Consider the following 25,102-nt stretch of genomic DNA (forward strand, 5'->3'; position numbering starts at 1 on the left):
GTGAGATATCTACTGGATCGTAGAAGGATCCGACCATTTTTCCAGCGGCCTTGGCAACAGATTTGATGTACGTATTCCATTTAAGATCAGTAGTAAAGGTCAAGGCCAGAAGCTTGTCAAAACTTGAGGCCTCCTCAAAACGAGAGCCATTCATTTCAATTGATGCTAGATGGGGATCAGAACGTTTATGATGTAAAGATAGAAGCTTGGTTTTAGATGCATTAAAAGTAACCAGCCACTCCTTTCCCCATTGTACCACGTGCTCAAAATCAAAGGTGTGAATATATATAAATATATTTGCATTTGCAATAAAAATATTGCAAAATATGCAAATAACGTTATATATTTTTTTAATACAAACGTATATATCCTAAGCGCACATTTCTTACTACATAGCACTCGTCAGTGTGGTTGGAATTTCGAAACTATCGAACCCATAACTACATTGTCTATATAGATGTGTTGCTATGTGTGTGCATAATCATTTGTATGAATTTTGTCATAAAGCTATCCGCAAAGACGAAATACCTACATCATATGCAGTCATAACATCAACATTTCATTATAGAGTGCGCATATAACTTGTAATTGTTATAATCTTTGATAAATTGTTATATCCTTCACAACCTTTATTTCTAAACATTCTTCATTGTATTCGTAACCTTTTCAAATGTTATTTGGATTATTTCAGTATATGTAATAGCGGTCATCTTTCGTACGGATATAATTCAGTATACTTCGTTTGTTCGACTGTGAAACAATGACCTTTTGAAATAAACAGCGACCTCTTATCCTTTGGTATGGCTCTTCATATTCCATGTCAAAGAGGGTTATGGAGCAGTGAACTGATCAGCCATGATGGGTAACGTAGTTCTCTGAAGCGAATTGTCGATAATCAACGCGATAGTCTTCGAGGAGTTTTCGAAGCGTTGAATTCAACTCGCTCCAGGCTTGTTCCCAGATGCAACCATTAGAAGTTGTCTTTTCATTTGAAAGTTTGCGAATGTTATTGGATATGAAACAAGTTAGATACATCTACTAAACTAAAGGGAAAACAGCGACAAAGATAAAAGCACTTGGAGAGTGCATACAACCAGCAAAGTACACATTATAACAAGCTGGCATTAAAATAAAAGTTTCAACTACGAAGTGCTTAAATAAGTTTCCAGACTTTTTTTTTCATATGGGAACTTTTATTGATAGTAAATCATGAAATTCTAGTCCCTTCGAAGTAATCTTCTCCAGCTGCAATGCACTTGTATCGTTCCAACAACTTCTGGAAAGCCCATTAAAGTCCTCTTGTGTGTGTCAATGACCTTCATTCATCGTCTCAATTATCTCATAACAACAGTATCTAAGGGTTTGCAATTACTGAAGAGTGTGGTGAGATCCTGGTTCAATCATGTGGCCGCTTCCAGACCCTGGATGTGGCATCAGAACTCGACGCCGGCCAACGAGTACAAAGAGGCTTGACTTTAGAAGCAGTGCAACAACTTTGTACCCTTCTCCCACTGACCCCCCCTTCCTCGTTTGGCCATGCCGGGAACATCACCAACATGACCTCCCACAACCCCAAAGTCATACTGATTACCGCCATTCGCCGAGTATTCGCCCGGCTCCCGCCGGCGCTTGTGGAAAAAAAACATGCTCCCAGTTCCGGAGCCGTATGAAGGCGGTGATTGAGGCTGAAAGCAGCTACACTAAATATGTCAGCTCTACTACATAATCAAGTTACCGAAATTGTAATGGAAGAAAATATTATAAAAGTCTCATCTTCGTAAATGAACGAATGGTAATTACGTTGCGCAAACTTTTTGAATCGCTAAGATTGCTCACGCAACATACATCGACTGCCAACGATTATGCGAAGCAATTAATCTCTCCCATACAAGAGAGAACAGCGTTTATTTTGAAGAGGCGTTTTATTCCGCTTAGAAACTGGAAACTCTGGTTCAAATAAACGGAAACAATTTTACAAGCTTAAACTTTATTATTCTTATTATTTCGATTATTCCAACTACTCTTTCTAACTTCAGCGTTATTTACACAATGTGTCTATCAGTGTTTCTTCTAATGTTTTTCAGTTGTACTTGGTCGAATTCGGGAATCTTTCTGAAGATTTTCGGGGTTTCATGGGACTCGACGTTGTACAAATAACCCTCCAGATAAGAACAGTAGTCCAAATAATTTAAATAATTTAAATGATCAATTATCGTCTAAACAAATTAGAAACTTAAGCGTGACAAGCCAATGAAAACGAAAACTTGACAAACGAACGAATATTTTAAAATTTAAGATTGACAAACAAATCAAAATGTTATATATATATTATTTAATTGGAATTCATTATTGAGATGAGTATTTATTTATTGCGGACTATTATCCTCATCTTTTCTTAGTTGTTTCACGACGTTTCGGCCAACTATTCATCTGGCCTTCGTCAGGTGGTAACCACAATGAATAGGAACTCTGAATCTCCTAACTGCCTTCCGTAGTTATTGTCCTCTCACCACGTTTTGGCCAAGAATTCCTATTAAATAATATATATACCATTCGGTACGGACCCGACCATGGAAGATCAGATAAAAAATAAATATAAATTTTATTAGACCAAAAAATCCAACCTTAATCGCCCGTGGCGCAGTTAATAGAGACGTTGAATCTCTACAGTTCCAGGAAAAAATTGTTTGAAGATAGCAGGTTCAATCCTACCCAAGGCCGGCCAGAGGCTTACTTGGCCCAAACGTGGTGAGACGACAACAACTACGGAAGGCAGTTAGGAGATTCAGAGTTCCTATCCCGTCACGGTTACAACCTGACGAAGGCCAGAGGAAGAGTTGGCCGAAACGTCGTGAAACAACTTAGAAAAGATGAGGATAATAATCCACAGTAAATAAAAAAATTAACAAAATGTAATATTTTAAAATTTAGGCTTGACAAACAAACCAAAATGTTATATTTTAAACTTAAACTTTATAGAAAATGCAATTCCAACGTGAAGCATGACAGACTAATCAAATACTCTTTCAAATGTAAGAGCGACTTACTAACAACATTTTATTTCAAGTTTAAACGTGACAAACCAAAAATAAAAATGTGACAAACCAAAAAAAGACGACATACCAAATATAAATGTGACAAACAAATAAAAAATGTGACAAATCAACAAAAAAACCCAAAACCTGACAAACCAAAAAAACGTGACAAACCAAAAAAACGTGACAAACCCCCCCAAAAAACGTGACAAACCAAAACAAAAATGTGACAAACCAAAAAAAAGAAAAAAAATGTGACAAACCAAAAAAAAAAAAAAAAATGTGACAAACAAAAAAAGTGACAAACCAAAAAAAAAAAGTATGACAAGCCAAAAAAAATGTGACGAACCAAAAAAAAAATGTTACAAACAAAAAAGAAAAACATGACGTACCAAAAAATATGACAAACCAAAAAAAATGTGACACACCTAAAAAAACGTGACAAACCAAAAAAATGTGACAAACCATAAAAAAGAAATTGAGACAGACCAAAAAACATGTGAAAAAACAGAAAAAAAAGAAATTGAGACAGACCAAAAAAACATGTGAAAAAACAGAAAAAAATGTGACCCCACCAAAAAAAACCCCTGACAAACCAAAAAAATGTAACAAACCAAAAAATGTTAATTAATTACTTGTTACTCTTTAACCTAAGTAACAAAACTTTAAAAAATTACGTAGTTAAGCGTATAAATGTATACCTGTTCAAACGTAAAAGATACACATGCTAAGTTTCAATGTTTAAATGCTACGATTTTGCAGCTATTTTTCCGGCTAAAAAAACAAATCCAATCCGCTCTAGAGGTCCGAATTAACTATATATATATATATATATATATATATATATATATATATATATATATATATATATATATATCAAATTTTAAGTCTTTAGAACAAAACTAGCAAACTATGATAGATACACACCCAAACAAGGCCATTTATACACACACACATACAAACACACACACACACATATATATAAATCTCATTTTGGCTTACAATTATTTCAATGGATACTATTGATATACATCATATTCACTGCTGAACTCGATAGAGGTCTCCGCGGACAACACAAGAAAGTATTTCATCGCCGATTATCGATTGAATAGAAGAGGCGTTTTCTAAATCAGCATCAATGGAATTGGAATCGGTTTACAAGTGGAGTAATAAATGCACCAACAATGCAAAAGAATTCAAGACGAGTTCGACAAGTGATGATTATCGTCTGTAGAATGTTACCACCATTCCCCCATATGATCCAACGAATAAACTTAGATATGTCCATTTAAGTTGACCAATAGAATCATATTTGAAACTGAAGTATGGAAGACCGACTGGTGGTCATATCGTCAAAAAATGTATTTTGTAGATATACGAAAGCAGAGCAAAATGAAATAAAGAAAAACAATTGAAAAGAGAAAGATATCTACAGGGTGGTTACAAAGTCTGGCAACATAATGTAGCCAGACTTTGTAACCACAAAAATTTCACGCGCAAGCAATTTTGAGTGGGTATCCATAGTCTGTCCAAGACCAAGACTAAAGTAGCCCGCTGCTATATATATATATATATATATATATATATATATATATATATATATATATATATATACATATATATATACAGGGTGGTTACAAAGTCTGGCAACATAATGTAGCCAGACTTTGTAACCACCCTGTAGATAGATAGAAAGAGGGATGGGGGAGAGAAGCGAGAGAAAAAGGAGGTAGTATTATGGGGTGATGTAATTTATTGATTTGTCATGTGTACATTTGGCGCTATGAAATTGCATGCAGTTTATGAAAATCAATATGTAAATTAGTTTAAATCTAACGTTAAAAGGTAATAAACATAGCACAAAATAGCCAACATTACATGGTTGAGAATGTCTCTTTCCTGCTTGAGGTCAGTTTATCACTTTGTATTAGAAATGTTGTGCTTAAGAGCGTTGGCCCAATGAGATTTAAATATCTCATCCCTCATTATTTCCTTGCTAATACAATGCATAATAATACAATTAATGTTGTTTTTCCATTCACAACACACAATATTTCAATTAGACAAATAATGAATCATTTCTTGGACAGAACTGGTTTTTAGTTTTGACTTTTTCTCTTAGAAGAAGTATTTATTTCAGAAAAAATAATTAAGAAATGAGAATTTTTTCCCCCAATTATATTTTTGCAATATTCACACTATTTTATTTCAAGAATTGAGTTTGTTTTTGATATGATTATAAACAACTGATTAAATATTAACATTCCTATTTTAATGATGAACAACTTGATGTCGACTCCTCTTTCTGATGATGTAGACATTCTAGTTTTTAGAATGTGGGTGTTTAGGGCTAATTGAGTAAGTTTGGTTCTATGCAACGCCTTTCCCTACTTAATATATCTATCTATCTATCTATCTATCTATCTATCTATCTATCTATCTAACGTTCAAGGGGGAGGTTTTTGTCTTGCCTACAATTTATAGGAAGCCGACATTTACTGGCCTATAATTGAACTGGTTTTCTTTTGTGCCAAAATCACGTAAGGTCGGCTTAATTAATACTTTGGTACATAGAGCCCTCATGATTTGTTCACCTATTTCAAAATGGTTGCGGATTTTAAATCCCCTAAAAAGTTTGAACCTTTGAAATACTAGGTTTATTTAAAACTACTGTGGATTGGGGATAAGACTTTCCAAACAGATTCGCAGAAGTATTTACGACTGCTTCTATTCTGTGTCCTTGCGTTTGGTATATACTACGAGACCTGCTTTTCCTTCTTTTTGCAAGGATAGTTTGCCTTACATCCAAAATAGCAATATTGTGTATCAATTTAAATGCCAGTGCCATGCTGGTTATATTGGGCGAACATCTTTGCATCTTTTGACTCGTATAAACCAGCACGTTCCATCTAAAATCAGAGAAGGGAGGATGGGATCTGGTAGTCTCCCTCCTTCTGCAGCCTTGGAATCTGCTATTGACCAGCATTTGGTTGACAATCCATGCTGTGCCGATAGATATGAAATAGAATGGTTCGAGGTGCTACATAGAGCGGACTCCAGAAACCATTTAAAGATTTTGGAGTCTGTCTCTATTGCGGTGCGTAAACCTACTTTGTGCCGGCAAAAAGAAACAGCGAACACATTGTTTCTCTTTGGGAAACTTTGAATCTTTTCTCCTGCTTTTTTTCTCCCCTCGTTGTGCCAATATTTTAATCGTTTTTAAACGACAATAAATTTAATTTTAGTTTACCCCCGTACTTTTGGCACATTCAATTGTTCCCCATTAGAAGTCTTAAAACTTTCGAGATAATATTATTTTGTTACGCTATCGATTTTCCTCCTGACGAGATGATAGCCAAGAGAGCTCTAGAGAAACTTCTGCGTATTTTATTTAAAGCTTTATATATATATATATATATATATATATATATATATATATATATATATATATATATATATATAATTTATAGGAGATTAGAACAATAGTCTAAAGAGCTGAGTGTATTTCAATGTAACAGTGAAATTACTAGTTTAATTAAAATACAGGAAAGAGAAAGTGCTCGTTGTAATTTAGATATATAATAAGCTCGATAGGTAAATATCCTAGAGCTAATTCAATATTAAGTAATGTGATTGATAATTTAAAATTTGAAAATCAAATTATAATTAAATTAAAAATCCGTTTCATAAGAAGGAACAACAACAAAATCAATTATCTGTACGATCGTTTCGGAAAACAATGCTTTTTATTGTGGTAGATACGTACAATAATTACATATAGTTTTTTTATAAGAAAGGTCTCCTCGTCAGCAAATTTTGAAGGGTTTTTATTAAATTTAAAAGACACCATAAATAAACCTAGCATTAAAAGTAAGGCAGATGTATCTGAAAAAAAATTGAAATAAAAGGTCTGGATTTAAAATTTATAAGAAAATTAATATGGGTTAGAGATAGAAAAGAAATAGAGTGAAATATAGATTTAAATTTAAATTATAAGTTTGCTTTAAGTACCACATTTATATGAAAAAATAGACATATATATATATATATATATATATATATATATATATATGCATAGGTATACAGGTATATATATAAAAAAATATATAGAGAAATTTACTTTTTAATTTTTCGTTTTTTGAAATCAGGAACTATGGTTAAAATACTCATTTAGATGTTTGCTATAGCTTTTTACCTTATTGAATGATGAATTTTAAACGGGGGGGGGACGCTCGTGCAATAAATTATTTCCGTTAGCGTACTTTTGATTTAAAGACGCTACGGTTTTTATTTCGAATGTTGTTTATGTAATCACATGTTGTAAGGGGAGATAATTCCATATTTTCTTTACTTTTTTTATTTAAGTGGTGTAAGGGGGATAATAGGACTAACTTAATTTATTAAAAAAAATTGTAATATATTTTTACTAATAAGTAATTTTTAATGATTTAAGGTGGTTTATATTTATTAAATTTAAACCAACGTTTATGACTGCATGTAAATATTAGCTCCTGTCTTGAATTTAATAATGTAGTTGTATTTTTAATATCTTCATATTTAAAAAAAAACATCTAAATGAGTATTTTAACCATAGTTCCTGGTTTCAAAAAGCGAAAAATTAAAAGGTAAATTTCTCTCTCTATTTTTTATATATATACCTGTATACCTATGTATATATATATATGTGTGTCTATTTTTTTCATATAAATGTGGTACTTAAAGCAAACTTATAATTTAAATTTAAATCTATATTTCACTCTATTTCTTTTCTATCTCTAATCCATATTAATTTTCTTATAAATTTTAAATCCAGACCTGGTGTCTTTTAAATTTAATAAAAACCCTTCAAAATTTGCTGACGAGGAGACCTTGCTTATAAAAAAACTATATGTAATTATGTTACGTATCTTGATGTCTACCACAATAAAAAGCATTGTTTTCCGAAACGATCGTACAGATAATTGATTTTGTTGTTGTTCCTTCTTATGAAACGGATTTTTAATTTAATTATAATTTGATTTTCAAATTTTAAATTATCAATCACATTACTTAATATATATATATATATATATATATATATATATATATATTCAAATATATATATATAAATATATATATGTATATATATGTATATATATAATATGAATGAAAAATGGTACCTAAATATACCAATACACACACACACACACACACACACATATATATATATATATATATATATATATGTGTGTGTGTGTGTGTGTATAAAGGGGGTGCTATAAATGAGTTTCTAAACTTTTCATGTGACCACTTTTATCGATAGCACACGCATGAAACTTTAGTCCTCCTCGACGTAATATCCACTGGCTGCAATGCGCTTGTACCGTTTCAAAAAACACCTGGAAGACTCCATGGAAGTTTTCTTGTGTGAGCATATTAATGACCTTTGTCACAGCCTCTTTCCCCAATTGTCTCATAACGACGGCTTATAGGTTTTCCTTGAGCTTGGGGAATAACCAAACGTCACAGGAAGCAAGGATCTGACTATTGAAAGGGCGAAGAACCGTTTCGATAACGATTTCAGTCAAATAGTCTGTGACAAGGATATCATAGATAAATAGTTTTCTTCCAATTCCAACTTATGCACCTGAAAAACAACAACAAACTTGATAAATTCGTGCCTCACAAATTAAACGACAACAAAATATGACAAAAATGACAAAGTTCTCTCTGATTCTCTCTCCTCTGATCTCGAGCGCGTGGTTCAGTGGGGGAAGATGTGGCTAGTTACCTTTAATGCATCCAAAACCAAACTCCTATCCTTACATAATCAACGCTCTGATCCCCAGCTGGCATCAATTGTGATGGATGGCTCTCGTCTGGGTGAGGCCCCGTGTTTTGACAAGCTTCTGGGTTTGACCTTTACTCCTGATCTGAAATGGAACACGTACATCAAGTCTGTTGCCAAGGTCGCTGGAAAGATGGTGGGATCCTTCTACCGCTCCAGAAGATATCTAACTATTGATGCAATTCTCTATCTATATAAAAGCCAAGTACGTACAAGGATGGAATACTGTTGCCATATCTGGGCAGGAGCTGCCAAAAACAGCCTATCATGCGTTGACAGAGTACAAAATAGACTTCGTGGCTTAGTGGGGGATGCCCTTTTCTCTACCCTGCAACCCCTCTCCCACAGAAGAGACGTTGCGAGCCTATCTTTGTTTTATCGTTATTTTCATGGCAGGTGCTCGTCTGAACTCCAATCCCTGGTCCCCCCTCACCAATCTTTCACGAAAAACACCCGTCTAGCTGAATCCACTGTGAAAAATTTCCCCCACTCTATATCTCTGCCTAAATCAAAACGTGGATTCCATGAACAAAGCTTCTTTCTTAGAACTGCACGCCTGTGGAACTCTGTTCCGTCTGCCTGCTTCCCTCCGGACTACAACTTGGATGTCTTCAAGTCTAATGTTAACAAATTCCTAATGAACCGCCCCCTTAAGTAAACACTCCATCAAATCTCCACACTAACGTAATGTACTTGCAATAACCCTTATCCCTGAGTGGCTTCCGGGCCTTGATAAGTGGTGATCACTGTGTAAAAAAAAAAAAAAAGGCGTATGAAGTGTCGTTTTCCTTCTTTTATGCAACAAGAACGATCCGTTTATCGACCGAGTTGTAACTTCGAATAAAAAGTGAGTTCTTTACGATAACCACCAACGCCCAGCTTAGTGGTTAGACGCCGATGAGGCTCAACGATACTTCCAGAAGCCAGAGTTACACCAAAAGAAGGTCATGCTAACTTTTTTGTGGTCTGCGACCGGTCGCATCCATTACAGTGTTTTGGTTGCAGGCGAAACGATTACGGTTGAGAAGTACTCCCAACAAATGGATGAAATGCATAAAAAACTTCGACAGAAACAATTAACATTAATCAACAGAAAACAACTAAATCTTCTCAACGACAATGCTCGACCGCACGTTAGTAAAGCCGACCCTTGAACGAATTAATGCAAAACTCTGCTTCATCCGTCATACTCTGCAGGATTCTCTCCTACAGCCTTCCACTTTTTCAAGTATCTCAACAACTTTCGGCATGTGAAATACTTAAAAAATGCAAGCGATGTCAAATACATTTTTTAACGCTTGCAAAAGTTGATTCTGATAGTGCTTTTTTTAATCACTAAATTTTTGTTTGAGTCGAGATTTATTCATCTTATTTAAGTAGTTAAAAGTCGCAAGATCATTCTTGTCAACCTTATATTACGTTTGGAATGTTTAATTTTACTGAATGTATATACATGTCTACGTTGGTAACCATTTGCGAGGATAAGCTGATGTAAATATAAAAAAAAACCCTTTAAAATAAAAAAATAAAATAGAAAACAATAAATAAAAATTCGACTAATCAATTTTGTAACTATGCACAGCTTCGGCATAAGATGACCCCACGTTGGTTGATGTGTCGAAAAAACAATGCCACATAACACAACAATGTCACATAAGGGCAACAACAATGACATTTTGTATACACCTTTATTTTTGTATAGTTCTACAATATTACGGTTTAAGTATTGATTAAACGTAGATTCTATGAACAAGACTTATTTCTTAGAACTGCGCGTCTGTAGAACCCTGTTCTGTTTTCCATGCTTTCAACCTGACCACAACATGGTCTTGTTCAAGTCTAATGTAAACAAGTTCTAGACGAACCGTCCCCTTAAATAATCCAATTAACCAAATTTACACTAATAACGATTACTACATTTTCTTATTGACTACTGTACACTAATTAACCTGTATCCTCGAATGGCCTCCGGGCCTTGATAAGTGGTGACTCATTTGTAAAATAAAAATACATGGGTACGGAATAAAAGTAAGTTGAAATAGAAAACTAGCCATGTTTTTTTATTTCACCAATTTCTTGCGTATCGCTTAGCGAAACGTGCTTAGATGCAGCCACACAAATATGGCAGACGCATCGTCTGATTCAGTTTTTTTCTTTCTAGTTAATGTGTAAAACTTATTTTCTATCGTTTATTAAATCGTAAGTTTTGAGAAAATCATCTGGAACTTTTCTGTAATTAGCATTTTGAGATATAGAGCGAAAATCGATAGTTATTAATGTCTGCTAGAGATATGTGGGAAATTTCTTTCTACTGAAGTTTTATAGAATTTTATTGCCGACATTTTTTGGCATTTTTATTCTAATTTTTTTTTTCTGACGATGAAAATCTTTTGTAAAATGATTTTATTTCATGCAAAAGTTCCTCGATATTTTACATTTCCGACCTTAATTAATGAAACAACAAAATTTGATGAAAACAAACAATTAATAAATAATTAAAACTGAATTTGTTCCAGTAAAAGTAAGAAGACACAAGTAGAATAATGGATACCGATACGACTATGTAATTTCCTTATCTGATGCTTTTCATTCACGCACATTTCGTGGGATTTTCGCGTTGGAAAACTTATGAATCGTTGCTATGCATAATGCTCGTTTTTAAGTCCAATGTTAACAAATTCTTCTTAAATAATTAAATATTATAAAATTTCCACCGATTCCGATCACTATCGTACAGTCATTAACGCTTGGTTTGTAATTAAAGGTTTCTCAAAATAAATAAATAAATAAATAAATAAATAAAATAAATAAATAAAATAAATAAATGAAATAAATAAATAAATAAAATAAATAAATGAAAAAATTAAATAAAAAAATACAAAATATCAAATCGAAATCATATTTTATATAACTTCAATTACGGGTCGTATTTACCATTAAAGCTGAAAAATGTTGTGATTTCTACTTTACGCAAACATCCTTCGTGTTAACTTGTCGGACTTTTCCAGTCTGACTCTCAACTCAAGACTAAAGCTCTACGCCTCTCTTCTATCTCATTATGTAATGCTCACACGTAACATTAAGTTCACCTGATGCCATCACTAAAATTATCTTCATTTTTTGTTCTAACATATTTGTTTGTTTTAACATTCCTACGTTAACATTGTCGATACATATTTCTAACATACATGTTTTATCTGTAAAAATACAATTTCCGTTTTGATACATATTTTTTAGACAATCAAACACGATGATAATAATAATTGCTCACATCACTTGGAATTCCGGAAGTGCTCTATATAACACTAAAGTCGAGTGATAGAAACAGAATTATCTCTCTCACAATGCCATATTGACCTTTACGTGTCACTCCGACTTTTTCTCTAAAATCACGATTTTCATTAAGTAACTGTTCTGGGGTAGTTAACATCCTTATATTCATGATAATGTGGATTCGGGGGGATCACTTAATTTTTAGGCGCCACTCTACCAGTTTCCGAATCGGCTGGTCATCTCTGCTCCTTCAACCTTGGGGAATGCCCAGGTGTAGTTGGGATCGTAACCGGCGCAGTCATACCGGGTGGAACCCCAACATCCAAGGCGGCTGACTCTCTCTTATCACTTGTGTTCGTTCCGTCCGTTCCGGGGGTTGTCACACCCAGTGGCGTACCATTACCTAGGGACGCCGACCTGCCCTCACATCGCGTACCATCCGTTCTATCCATTGAGGGGAGGGGTGTTACCAAACCCGGAAGCCCCCCATTACTGAGCGCTGCTGACTCGCCCCACCGTTCGAGTTCGTTGAGGAGGGGTGAACCACACCTGGTGGTACCCAATTACCGAGGCGCCGACTCGCCCTCATCATCAGGGAGTATTGGCACGCCTGGAGGCACGGTTCTAAGGTTGTTGGAGGGATTGTCACGCCCGTTGACATCCTATGTCAGTTTGTTGAGTCCGGTGGTTGCCCATTTGCGTCGAGGAGAGGCACTCTTGATCCCATAAGCATAACCGCTAGTACTTGGGCTGTCTCGAATGGCACCAAAGAAGAAATCCAGCAGAAACCTGCATCGATTTGCCGGGTGAGAGAAGTTGGCAAAACAGATGAGGACAAAGAATTCGAGGTCAGTCGAATGCAACTCAAGGAAAGAATCTAGAGAACTGAGGAAGTTGCAGTTTGTAGACCTGACACTCAACCGGGAGGATGTGGTCATAGCCCGGAAAAAGGAGTGGCCGACATTCAGGAAGAAAGAAGAAGAGAAGGGCGAAGCAGAAGAAGGGCCCAACTTGGGGACCTCGGCAACAAAACACACCGGATTATTCAAAGAAAAATACTTTCGTACAGGGAAACACAATAAAACTGGTTTCGGGAACTTTGGAAGCCCTGCAAGAGAGAATTGAAGTCGATATGCCAGTAAGGTACATAGCGAGGAGAAGTTACACAATTTGGGATATACTCATCCCGATACCAGACGAAACAAACAAGATGACAAAGTCAGATATCACGTGAGAGAGCCTTAGATTCAAGCAGGAGTGCATGGCCAAGAGAAGGACATAGGTCTCGGTACTCATATCCCATGCTATGTTAGTACAGAACACATAGAAGCCATCCTATCACAATATGGTGACTTTGAGGAACTGCTCCCGATGCGCAGTACCAGAAATATCTTAACAGGGGACTACAATCTAAGGATGAGCTTTGACAGAGCGAGCTTCAATGCAATTCAGGCTCTATTAAACTACGAATTATGTCAATTATAGTGGAAAGGAGGAGGCCACATTGCTAGCATTGCCACTTACCGGTCCATATGTCAAAAGTGTGCCCCAAGAAGACTCAATCAGTAGCACTCACTCCCAAGAAAACTGCAGAAATGAGAACGACTGAGAAGACAGCCATGAAGCCGGAAGAGTAGCAAGCAGGAAACAGGCCACTGCCACAAGAAGGGAGGAAGAAAAGACTGGGGTGAAAAAGAAAACTCCCACTTCTCCCATCAGAGACTAGAGACGACTCCGCAGCAAAAGAAGAGAGAAGACCACAAAGGAAAAGAAGACAAATATAATAATCCCCGACCCAGATGGACGAGCAAAACTCCTTCCCCTTTTCAATACCCACGCAGCCGAACCCTCGGAAGAAGAAATGAAACTGTCGCAAGAACAGGAGGAGGAGGTGAAGAACGAGGTGGAAGAGAAGAAGAAGGTGGTGTATGAGAAGAGGAGGACGGAGATTACACCCTTTCCCCAGAAAATTCGTACAGAAAAGACTAGGAAGAGCCGCTTTTTTACCAGGGGAAAGGATCTGCAAGGCCGACGACTGCGACTCCCAGGCAGATCTGAACGGGAGGTAGAAGAGATATCTGCGGCAGCTAGCCAACTTCACCCATGTAGACAAGCAGGAAGTACAAAGGCCCACCAATTTCCCGGAGGCTCCAATGCTCATCACTTTCGTGAGGAAAAAAGGGGCGAGGGTGAAGGCACTCTGGAGAATAATAAGAGAAGCCAACCAAGCGATTCCAGGGTTAAAGTTGGTGGTGGAGGACCACCCATCATTAACACAAATTACAACCAAATGTGAAGGGAGGGTCTCGCTTTATGTTCATCCCTTCCTGTATAGGACACTAAAGTTAACTTTTTCCTTGGACGTGGGGGGTCAGGTTCGAAATAGGCAGTACACAAGTTGTTGGCTGGCAATATCGGCCAGGCTTTCAGCGTTCTTTTCCCCGAGGATTTAAGATCCGTTCTCGTCGAATACTAATAGTGCAACAATTTAAACACGAGGGCATTAGATCTCGAAGCAAGGCTGCTCGCGTGCTGAGGGATCTTGTGGTCTTTGAAGTAGATGTAGCTGTTCTTCAGGAGACTCACCTTGTGTGCTGACGAAGGATTTGACGTGTAATCAGCATATGGAAATCTTCGTGGAGTTTCTGTGTTAGTGAGTGGCAGCCCTTCCTTGGCAAGTTAAGGAACTAGGCGGCGCCACCAGTCCTGCGCGGCATTGCTCTACCTGGAAGAAAACGTGCATCACGGTATGCGTGTCGGTGACTAAGGCGCTCGCTGAGTATGAAAACGTTGCAGGGGCCGTTGTCAACCGTAGCAAGTCCGTTGGCCTGCGATCGGGAGCCTGGTCGAGTGTGTAAACACTTCTTACGATTTCAGTTCGACTGACGGCCCGGTTCGGATTCTCAGATGTTGGTTCAGACCGTGAAGGAACGCAAGAGAGTTGTATGCTCAATCGGTTAAGTCCAAAGTAGCTGAGCAGCGGCTTGGTTCCCACCAGTTTTGGCAAATAGCAAACAGAATCCTGAACAGAAGCGTGTGCTCCATTCTAACTATTATCAATGGACCTGAGGTAATCTCGTCAGCATCAGACAAACCCAAACTCTTTGTCAGGAACTTTGCAGCTAATTCTACCCTTAGCGACCAAGGCCGCCAACCCCCAATATTTCCTCCTGTATCAGAAAACACGCTATGTGATATACGTATATCTGTACGTGATGTTGCCAAGCTAATCAAAAACCTTGATTCGAGTAAAGCAACTGGTCCTGACGGTATTCCAATTATAGTACTCAAAAAACTTCAACCTTAACTAGCGCCCATACTTACAAAACTGTTTAAACGTTGTCTTAAGGAGAATAGTTTCCCATCTCCCTGGAAAATTTCATCAGTATGCCCTGTATTTAAGAATTCAGGTGATCGCTCATCCCCCTCCCAGTACAGACCAATAAGTCTCCTATGCGTCATGAGTAAGTTGCTGGAATCTGTGTTGAATACAGAAGTAATCAACCATCTCAACAAAAATAACCTTCTTAGTGACACTCAATATGGTTTCCGTTCTGCTAGATCTACAGCAGATGTGCTTACAGTTATATCGCATAGGATTAGCAAATCTCTCGACGGTGGCAATCTTTCTAGGGCAATTGCTCTTGACATATCTAAAGCCTTTGATAGGGTATGGCATAAAGGTTTACTTCATAAGATCGCTAGCTATGGTATAGCTGGAAAAGTCTTCTCAATTATTAAATCATTTCTTTCTGATAGGTTCATAAGAGTAGTAGTTGATGGGCAAAAATCAGAAGCTCACAGTATTAATGCCGATGTCCCTCAGGGGTCCATCCTGGGCCCAACTCTTTTCCTGATCTACATTAATGATCTTCCAAATCACATCCTTACATCATTTGTAGACATTTATGCTGACGACACTACCATTTATGGTAGCACATCTAAGACAGTAAACGACCAAGTTCTCTCCAATTCTCTCTCCTCTGATCTTGAGCACGTAGTACAATGGGGAAAGGAGTGGCTGGTTACTTTTAATGCATCTAAAACCAAGCTTCTCTCTTCTTCTGATCCACATCTGGCATCAATTGAAATGAATGGCTCTCGTCTTCAGGAGGCCTCTAGTTTTGACAAGCTTCTGGGCTTGACCATCACTCCTGATCTTAAATGGAACACGGGCATCAAATCTGTTGCCAAGGCCGCTGGAAAAATGGTAGGATCTTTCTATCGATCCAGTAAATATCTCACTGCTGATGCTATTCTCTATCTATATAAGAGCCAAGTACGTCCAAGGATGGAATACTGTTGCCACATCTGGGCAGGAGCTGCTAGAAAGGACTTGTCCTGCCTTGATAAAGTTCAAAATAGACTTCGTAGCCTCGTAGGAGATGTCCTTTTCTCCTCCTTGCAACCTCTATCTCACAGAAGAGATGTTGCGAGTTTGTCTCTGATGTATCGTTATTTTCATGGAAAGTGTTCGACTGAGCTTCAATCTATGGTCCCCCCTCGCCAAACTTTCACAAGAAACACTCGTCTAGCTGAAAACACTATCAATAATTCCCCCCACTCTTTATCTGTGCCTAAACTTAAACGTTGATTCCATGAACAAAGCTTCTTTCTTAGAACTGCACGCCTGTGGAATTATCTTCCGTTTTCCTGCTTTCCGGCTTACTACAATATGGTTGTGTTCAAGTCTAAAGTAAATAAGTTCTTGATGAGCCGTTCCATATAAGTTATCAAATTTACCAAATTTTCATTACTAATGATTACTATATTGTCCAATTTCTACTGTACACACTTTTACCCTTATCCTTGAGTGGCCTCTTGGCCTTGATAATGTGGTGATGCCTATGTAAAAAAAAAAAGGTTCGAATCGTCTGTGGGCTTGGATTCGTAGGAAAGTGTCCTTCAGGAGTCGTGCGGGGGCATGCTATTCTTACGTCTTTCCGTCGATCCTTTACCGCATCTCTGTACTTCCTCTGTCTGCGGACCGCCCAAACGCTTTTGAGCGACTCCTCTTCAAGCTTCTTTGGAAAAGGGCAAACCGTTTGTCCGTAGACAGGTCTGTACGCAAAATCTCAACAATGGAGGCCTGGGAATGCCCGATCTGGAGTGTCATCGCACTCTTCTCGAAGATCTCAAAAATTTTCCATGGGTACCTTTGGTCGAGCATTCCTTTCCTCGACTCATACCCGACCGTAGGGAAAATGTCTAGATTATAGAGAGTGCGAGGAAGTACCTCGATGTCTGTTTTTGTCAAATAGCCTGTGGCAAGGTTGGCGTTGGTGACTGGTGCATTCACACAAATCTTCTTTATCTTCATTGCTCAGCAAATAATGGGGAGACGCCTTTCGTCGCCAAAGGCCTAGCCGGCCTTAAGGTATTGCCGGGGTCCAATTACCTTGTTCGGTCTAGGAAGCGGCTACATCCGAATTTAGTGGCGGGAACCGCAAAAGATCAGCTGGTTGAACGACTACGCGTGGGAGGGGATTTTCTCGCACTGAAATTGGGCGCCAGCCAGAAGTAATTTAAATAATTCAGAATTTTCTTTGACATAGAGACTTCTCCGTGTTGCACTGCCACTCTACGGCAGGCTCGTCAGGTACGGGAGAAGGGATGACGAGTTTTCCTTCTGTAAGCGGTGCAACAAAAACAAAGACGAAACAACTGATCACACGTTCTTCTTTTGCAGTAGACTTCGGAGAGTATTCGGAGAGGCAACGGCTCGCATCGACCCTGAGCGGTTGGTGCCACTTAATTTGGCGTACATTGTCGACAACAGGGACCCGCTGTTTACTAGGGAAAAACAGTTGAGGGTTCTCACGATCCTAGCAGTAGCTACATTAGTGACGTGGGTTACGCGTCTAGACATAGTTAATGGGGTGAAATCTATTTCGGATTGTGATCTGGTTGCTTGCTTTAAGCATCAGTTTAAAGTAAAGATCAGATGCGATTGGAAAGGATTACATCGCAAGGACTTTGATAGAAGATGGGTGCACAACACTAATTTGTGCATCCGACGAGAGCTAAGTTTGAGTTTGTTTTCCCGCCCTAATGTTTTGGTCAGGCGGTGCTAAGTTCTGCGGAACCCAGCCCCGATGAAAGTTTTATAGAATAGGTTTAGTTAGGAAGTAATAACACAAACATCTAGTCTGTAACAAAAATGAAAATACAACAATAATAATAGAGGAATTTTAATTTTTATCAAAATAACTGCGATTTATTAGTAATATTATAAACTAGATGTTGGTGTTATTAAAATTATTAGCTTTACTTAGTAAAAAAAAAAAAAAAAAAGCTGCCGCAGCCATCTTTTTTTCATATTTTTATCCTTGTTTTATTTAACAGTTTTATATTTAAAAAATATAATTTCCCATCGTCGCATTTTCGTGATATTGAATACTTATGTTTGAGCGTCGTAAATTCTGAGATGAAAAAAATAAAAAAAAATGAATGCATCTCTTAGTAAAAGAGAGTTGTCTTCCTCAGCAAAAGGTCAAATTGTAAAACGACGCCATGAAATTATAGATATTAAGTTTTAGAATACATGTTATTTCTAAAAGTTTACGATCTCACAAGATGAAACAGGCGTAATGCTTAACAACAGTTTTTACTGAAACAGTCTATATAAGAGGTATATAAGAATACCATAAAATCTACAACAGCCACAGACCCGCGGCCAACAGGAAATAGAACAGACCACTAGATCCAGGAGATGGAGACGAAAGGAAAAATAAATTACTCACTCATATTTTGGGCCGCTACATCGGCCGGCGCAGGAACAAACAATGGATTAGGATTGATTCATGTTTATTCTTTTTCTCTTCGCTACATATTATATGTCCACACACCAACAAAAACGCAAGATCACACCCATACTTTTCATTTGTTTACATAAGTATTTAAATGCGTATAAATTTATAGTTGTCGAAGACCAACTGATTTGCATATATGCGCGAGATTTCGCAAGAGTTTCTGAGATCATACTGTTACATGATAAGGGCTGTCCCCTTTTCATGTAAGTATAAAAATAGAGAGATTTAGTTAAATGTAAAAATGAAATAGAATAGACGAAATTCGAACCTCGTAATTTAGGTTTAGAAATAGATTACGAGAGAGAATTAGCAAATGGAATGAAAAATCAAACCGTTGTTTAGCTTAGAGATAAAATAGTTTTAAGAAAAGAATGTGCATTGTCAATTCTGTTATGAAATTCAATTGAAGAATGCAACTATAAGATAATTTAATAAACATGTTTTTAACATATTGGAAATATAGGTTACTGGGAATATAGATTAAAATTTCTTTTTGTAAACAAAGGAAAAAGTTTTGGACACGCATTTCCAGAACACGTGAAAGAAGACACATGTTTTAACATGTGTATGACGTCATGGAAAATGAGAAGTTCTCGATATAGTTAGAAACTTTAGAGTTAAGCAGAGAGAGTCTGAGAGGGAGTCTGAGGGAGAGCATGAGGACGAGAGACAACAGTCTGGAGTCCAGACATGGACAGTCGAACATCTGGAAGCGAGACGGTCACCTTTGAAACATAGAATGTAAAACTTTGAATTCTTGACTAAGAAAACCACGACCGGTCGGAGAAAAAATAAACCCATCGTGTGTTTTTATAAACGTCATCTTTGTGTTGTACTTCTACCAAAAGGTAAAGTGATTATATGTCTTATATCATGTGTTTTAAAATGTCTTTACATACACAATATCTCAGCATCTCATATCTACAATGTGAACACTAAGACTGTCTCAACACTACCTCTTCACTAACACTTCTAAGTATGAACATTTTATATATATGAATCTCTTCATAACACGAACACAGAACGCAACATCACTCTTAATAAGACTCTCTCTTAATAAGACTCACTAAGACTGCACTTTTAATAAGTCCTAACAACGAACAACAACAACCACAATAATAATAATAATAATAATAATAATAATAATAATAATAATAATAATAATGAACTATATAACAATACCATTACAAAACGCCGTCGGCGCCATCTTGGAATTCTTTTCTTATCCTAGCTTCGCAGCGATGACAAAGCACACACGCACACCTATCATTATCACAGAGGGGGCAGGGAGGCGGCGACCTCCTTTTTCGGATGCTTGTATGGAGGGATAGACAGGGATAGAGGGCGAGACATCGTCTCAGCGGTAGAGGGCGAGACATCGTCCTTAGGGGTGATGTTGTACCAGTATAGCGCTTCAGGCACTGTACACCCCTTCCTCGCTGCAATGGTCTTGATGGCCCGGTGGTTCCGTTCCACGATCCCGTTTTCCGCTAGGCACATGGGCGCACCGAAATCGTAGTCGTACAATCCAGCCGTCTGTGAACTGCTTGAACTGCCCGCTAGCAAAAGCGGTGCTGTTGTCGGTCAGTATTTAGGAAGGAGGGCCACGCTCAAGGAAGACACTTTCCAGTTCCCGGACAACGGCGGCTGCGTCCTGTCGGCGAAGTGGCCGCCACAACGCAGACCTAGACGGTCCACAGTTTATCATCGTCATAAAATCCCCGCCGTTGTGGTGGGTCACATCCACCGTGAGCCTGTCCCAATTGTTCTTTACGCTCAGTTTTCCCTTCTTCCACCGGGCAGGCGCCGGATCGATCGACTTGCAGGTTTCACAACTCCTCACCACTGATTCTACCTCCTTTCTTGACACACAGGGGTCGACCAGTCTAGCGAAGTAGAGAGTTCGGTTTACATCGGGGTTCCCACTCTGGCAATGGACGTCAGCAACATGGTCTGGTTTGAATCGACGCCCCACCGCAGCGCAGTTCACAGGTGCCGGTTGTTCCATTTCTTTCACCAGGTCCAGCCAACGGCGCGGCACTCTGGTCAGGCGATCCACGCGATTCTGACAGGACTGTACTAGCGTCACATCCACGACCAGGTTGTATTCCTTGATGATTTCGGTTAGGGCAGCAAGCCGCCTCCGTATGAGCATTTCGCCTGATGCCTTCGTCGCCAATCGTGCCTTTCCACTCAAGGCATCGGTCGTCCACCGATACACGCATGTGGAGTCTGTAACGATGTGCAGGACTCTGGCCTGCCACTGTAGCGCCAGGTTAACCCTCTTCACTGTGGCATCGAGTTCAGCCAGGTTGATGTGCCTGGCGTCATTTTCTGGCCGAAGCCAGCAGGCATCTTCCACAATAGATGCGTTGACCGCTAGAGCAACACTGAGGGCGAGCGAGCTGGCGTCCACCCAAACCGTAAACTCACTCCCGTCGATGCACCATTTCCCTCGCACCGGATCGTCCTCGGAGACTCTGGCAAAAGTTTCTTCTTGCATTTTCCGCAGGGCGGGGTCGCGCAGCTCATCGTCCCACCCGGTTGACATGGAAGTCGCTCGTCGCTTTATGGCCGCCACCGCCACCCGGAGCCACGCACACACGGGGAAGTGGCCCACCAGTTTCCCATAGATGGAGCAGACGCACCGATGCGTGATGCTAGTTGGGACTTCCGGGACGTCACCACCTCTTCCCCAGCGGAGTCCGTCTGCGCTGCCGCTCACACGCAAGCGTTCCATCTCGCAGTCGCTCAGGCTCCTTGCAGGTTAGCCCGAAGCTTTCGAAGTGTTCTTTAACCTTCTGTGCAGGCATGATGCTCTCATTCATGTAGATGTCATCGATATATGACGATGTCACTTGTTTCACGGCTTCGTCCTGATGGCGGATCGCCTGCACGATTGCCGTCATGATGTTTAGGGCCACGTTCAGGCCAAACCCTAGCCTCGTCAAGCAATAACGTGTCCCTTTTATCTTGACCGTCTGGTACGGCCACAGCGATTTTTCGACGCGTATCTGCAAGTAAACTCTTCGCAAATCCAATATTGCTGCGTCCGCCCCTTGTTGCCGCCACTTTCTCAGTTTGTGTACACAGACGTCTGCACCCGCCGTTTGCGGGTCAACGTGCTCGTTGAGTTCCCGGTAGTCTATGACGGGTCGGACTTTTTGTTTGTTCTCCTGCCTGATAGCCATCAGGGGAATCAACCCCTTTGGGGGCCCAAGTTCGTTTCCGGGTACGGGACCAGCCAGCCATTGTCCTTCCAAACCTGGAGCTCTGCCTCGTACTGCCCCCTAAGATGTGCGGGAGGGGGATACTCCGCCAGCCGATTCCGCAGGGACACTGGTGGTTGGTCACTCGACCACTTCCAGGACACGGTCCAGGCGTTTGTGCCCCTGTCGTATTTTGCGTGGAAGTCGGGTTCATCAAGAGTGACGGCTGTGCAGACCGGTGTCTCAAGTTGGGAGAACCTTACATCACCGGCGCCGTTTATGGTGATTCCGCCCAGCCGTGTAATGGAATCTATTCCAAGAAGAAGGTCGTACCCCAGTAGTTCCCCGTAGACCACCAACCCCTTCACAGCAACCGGCGGGCCACTGCCAATGCTTACGTAGACCTCGCTCACCCCACTACATATCAGCGAACCTCTGCGAACGGTTAGTACCGGGACCTTCCGCTCCTTTCACGCGGTGCAACATCCCTTACATATCAGGGTTTGGGTGCACCCGGTATCAACCAGCACTGAGAGTTTGCGCCCGTCAACATTCACGATTACTTCAGGGAGCGCCTTGTTCACAGCCGCTTTGGGGAGGGTACTAGCGCCGCGGCTTCCTCCTCCTGCTCGTTTCCCGGACACGCCCGAACTAAATGGCCTGGCTTGCCGCAACGGTAACAACGCACCCGCTTCCGTGCTCCATAATTTGGGGCACGCTTCGCGTCACTTCTGCGAAGTGGTTGGGGCCGCCACATTTATAGCATCGTCAGCACTCTACAGGCGATTCCAATGCCTCAACTGCCGCCAAGACTGGCTTCTCGTCGTCCTTGATGATGTTTCGGGCTCTAGCCAATAGCTCCTCTAATCCAAGCTCATTGAGCCTCGATGACGCCCGCAGCAGTCAACTGGCGCTTTCCGGGAGCCCAGACAGGAAGGCGCACGCCAGTATACGGTCGCTTGCACCCCCGAAGGCGGTTGCAAGCTTCTTCAGGTCGGCCAGATAGACATCCACCGTCTCCCCTGGCCCAAGCCGTCGTCCAGAAAATTGCCGCCAGGCAACAAAAGGGTCCGCTCCAAATGCTCCGTACAACGTCTCTTTAATTTGTTCCATAGTCGCGTCATCCCCGAGCTGCTGATACACGGCATAGGCCCCCTTGGTGAGCTTAAGCGGGATTACTATAGCTGGGTCCTTTATCTTGCACAACTGGCAAACGCGTTCGGCTTTCTCTAGCCATTCGACCACCGAAGATCCGTCCGGGGAGCCTCAAATTCTGGGATCAATTTCAGGTCGCACTTGTCCATACCAGAGATATTTGCCGAAATAGCTTGAAGTTGAAGTCCAATCTAAACAAATTCAAGGTCCAATGTGCAAGTCCAATGTAAACCAATTCAAATCCAAAGTGCAAGGGACAGGAAAGCGGTTCGATCAGTACACACACAGTCACAGTGACACGCCACCAACACGATCCAGCGTACAAAATTACCAACTGGCCGTTCTTTCCTCGACCTTGCCTTTCAAAACGGCCTGAATTTATAATTGTCGAAGATCAACTGATTTGCATATATGCACGAGATTTTGCGAGAGTTTCCGAGATCATACCATTACAAAACGCCGTCGGCGCCATCTTGGAATTCTTTTCTCATCCTAGCTTCGCAGCAATGACAAAGCAAACACACACACCTAGGTCGTTTGAACGGTGAGCCCTCATTTTCTCAGCTTTTGCCACAGAAAATAAATAAAAAGACATATCAACCAGGAATAATTATACACACACACACACACATATATATATATATATATATATATATATATATATATATATATATATATATATATATATATAAGCGAAATTGTCTGTAGGTGTGTATGTCTGTGTGTGTACATTTTCCTACCAAAGACTCATTGTAACATATTTGGGAAAACTTTTTAATCGATTTTCGGCCAGAAATTTTGCTGTCAAGGAGTAAAAGTTTCACGATTAGACATTTGAAAACTCTACCAAACTCCTCTGCTAATTTTGGGTCTAAACACTTGAAAGTTTAGATGAAGGTTACTTGGACATGAACCAAACTGTTTAATTCATTTGAGCACAAAACTATAAGGTCTAGGGTCAAAATTGGGGTCAAAGTTTGAAATAATTGACCTCTGCGGTCTCTACAAAATTACTCAGCTAATGTTTGGTCTAAACATTTGAAATTTTACATAAAGTATATTCAGACATGGGGCAAGCTTTTTTTTAATCAGTTTTTGGGCGAAAATTTGATTGCCAAGAGATCAAAGTTGTAAGAATTCACCTTTGAGACTCTACCAAACTCCTCCGCTAATTTTGGGGTTTACACTTGAAATTTTAGATGTAGGTTACCTGGACATGAGTTAAACATTTTAATATATATATAAATATACATATGCACATAAAGTTATTAACAGTACATATGCTCCGAGCAAAACCGGACTGAACTGCTTGTATAATATGAAAACTAATACTTAAAATCGGAATATAACCGAATGAAGACAATACACGTATGCAAAAACCACTTACTATACTTTTTAATATAGCTTTATGATAAGGAAAATAATACCCAAGCTAATCATTTTAGTGCCCTAACCCTAACCATTAAATTATCAGAAATATATCAGAAAAATTGTATGACGAACGAACATATACTACACTGCCTTCAAAGGAAAAGTAATATCTAGGAAGAAGGTATCATGACAGAACGGATAAATTACAGAATAAACATAAAAGAATTCATTTCTGATGGAGTGCCACATGACAGTAGAACATATACTACACAATCATCTCTGAAAACAAAGGTAATTATCTACTGATAATAGAGCAGATACTCCACTACTATCTGAAAAAGAGGAAGTAATGCCTGAGAATATCACATGATAATAAAACAAATATGGATACGATGCAACCCTCTCCCGAATCCGGGCACT

General features: G+C 39.4%; 2 protein-coding genes across 2 annotated transcripts in view; one reads left to right on the forward strand and one right to left on the reverse strand.

Moving 5' to 3' along the window:
• The window catches only part of LOC145284691 (uncharacterized), a 413,246-nt gene that overhangs the window by 54,066 nt on the left and 334,078 nt on the right, over positions 1–25,102 (forward strand). The gene's annotated exons all lie outside the window — the stretch shown is intronic.
• Positions 20,539–21,498, reverse strand: LOC145284692 (uncharacterized). The gene has a single exon (XM_080133586.1). It carries the CDS (start codon positions 21,496–21,498, stop codon positions 20,539–20,541), a length of 960 nt encoding a protein of 319 aa, XP_079989712.1.

Source organism: Euprymna scolopes, chromosome 9, assembly GCF_053919585.1.
Source record: "Euprymna scolopes isolate OS-2025 chromosome 9, ASM5391958v1, whole genome shotgun sequence".
In the NCBI taxonomy this organism is placed as follows: domain Eukaryota; kingdom Metazoa; phylum Mollusca; class Cephalopoda; order Sepiida; family Sepiolidae; genus Euprymna; species Euprymna scolopes.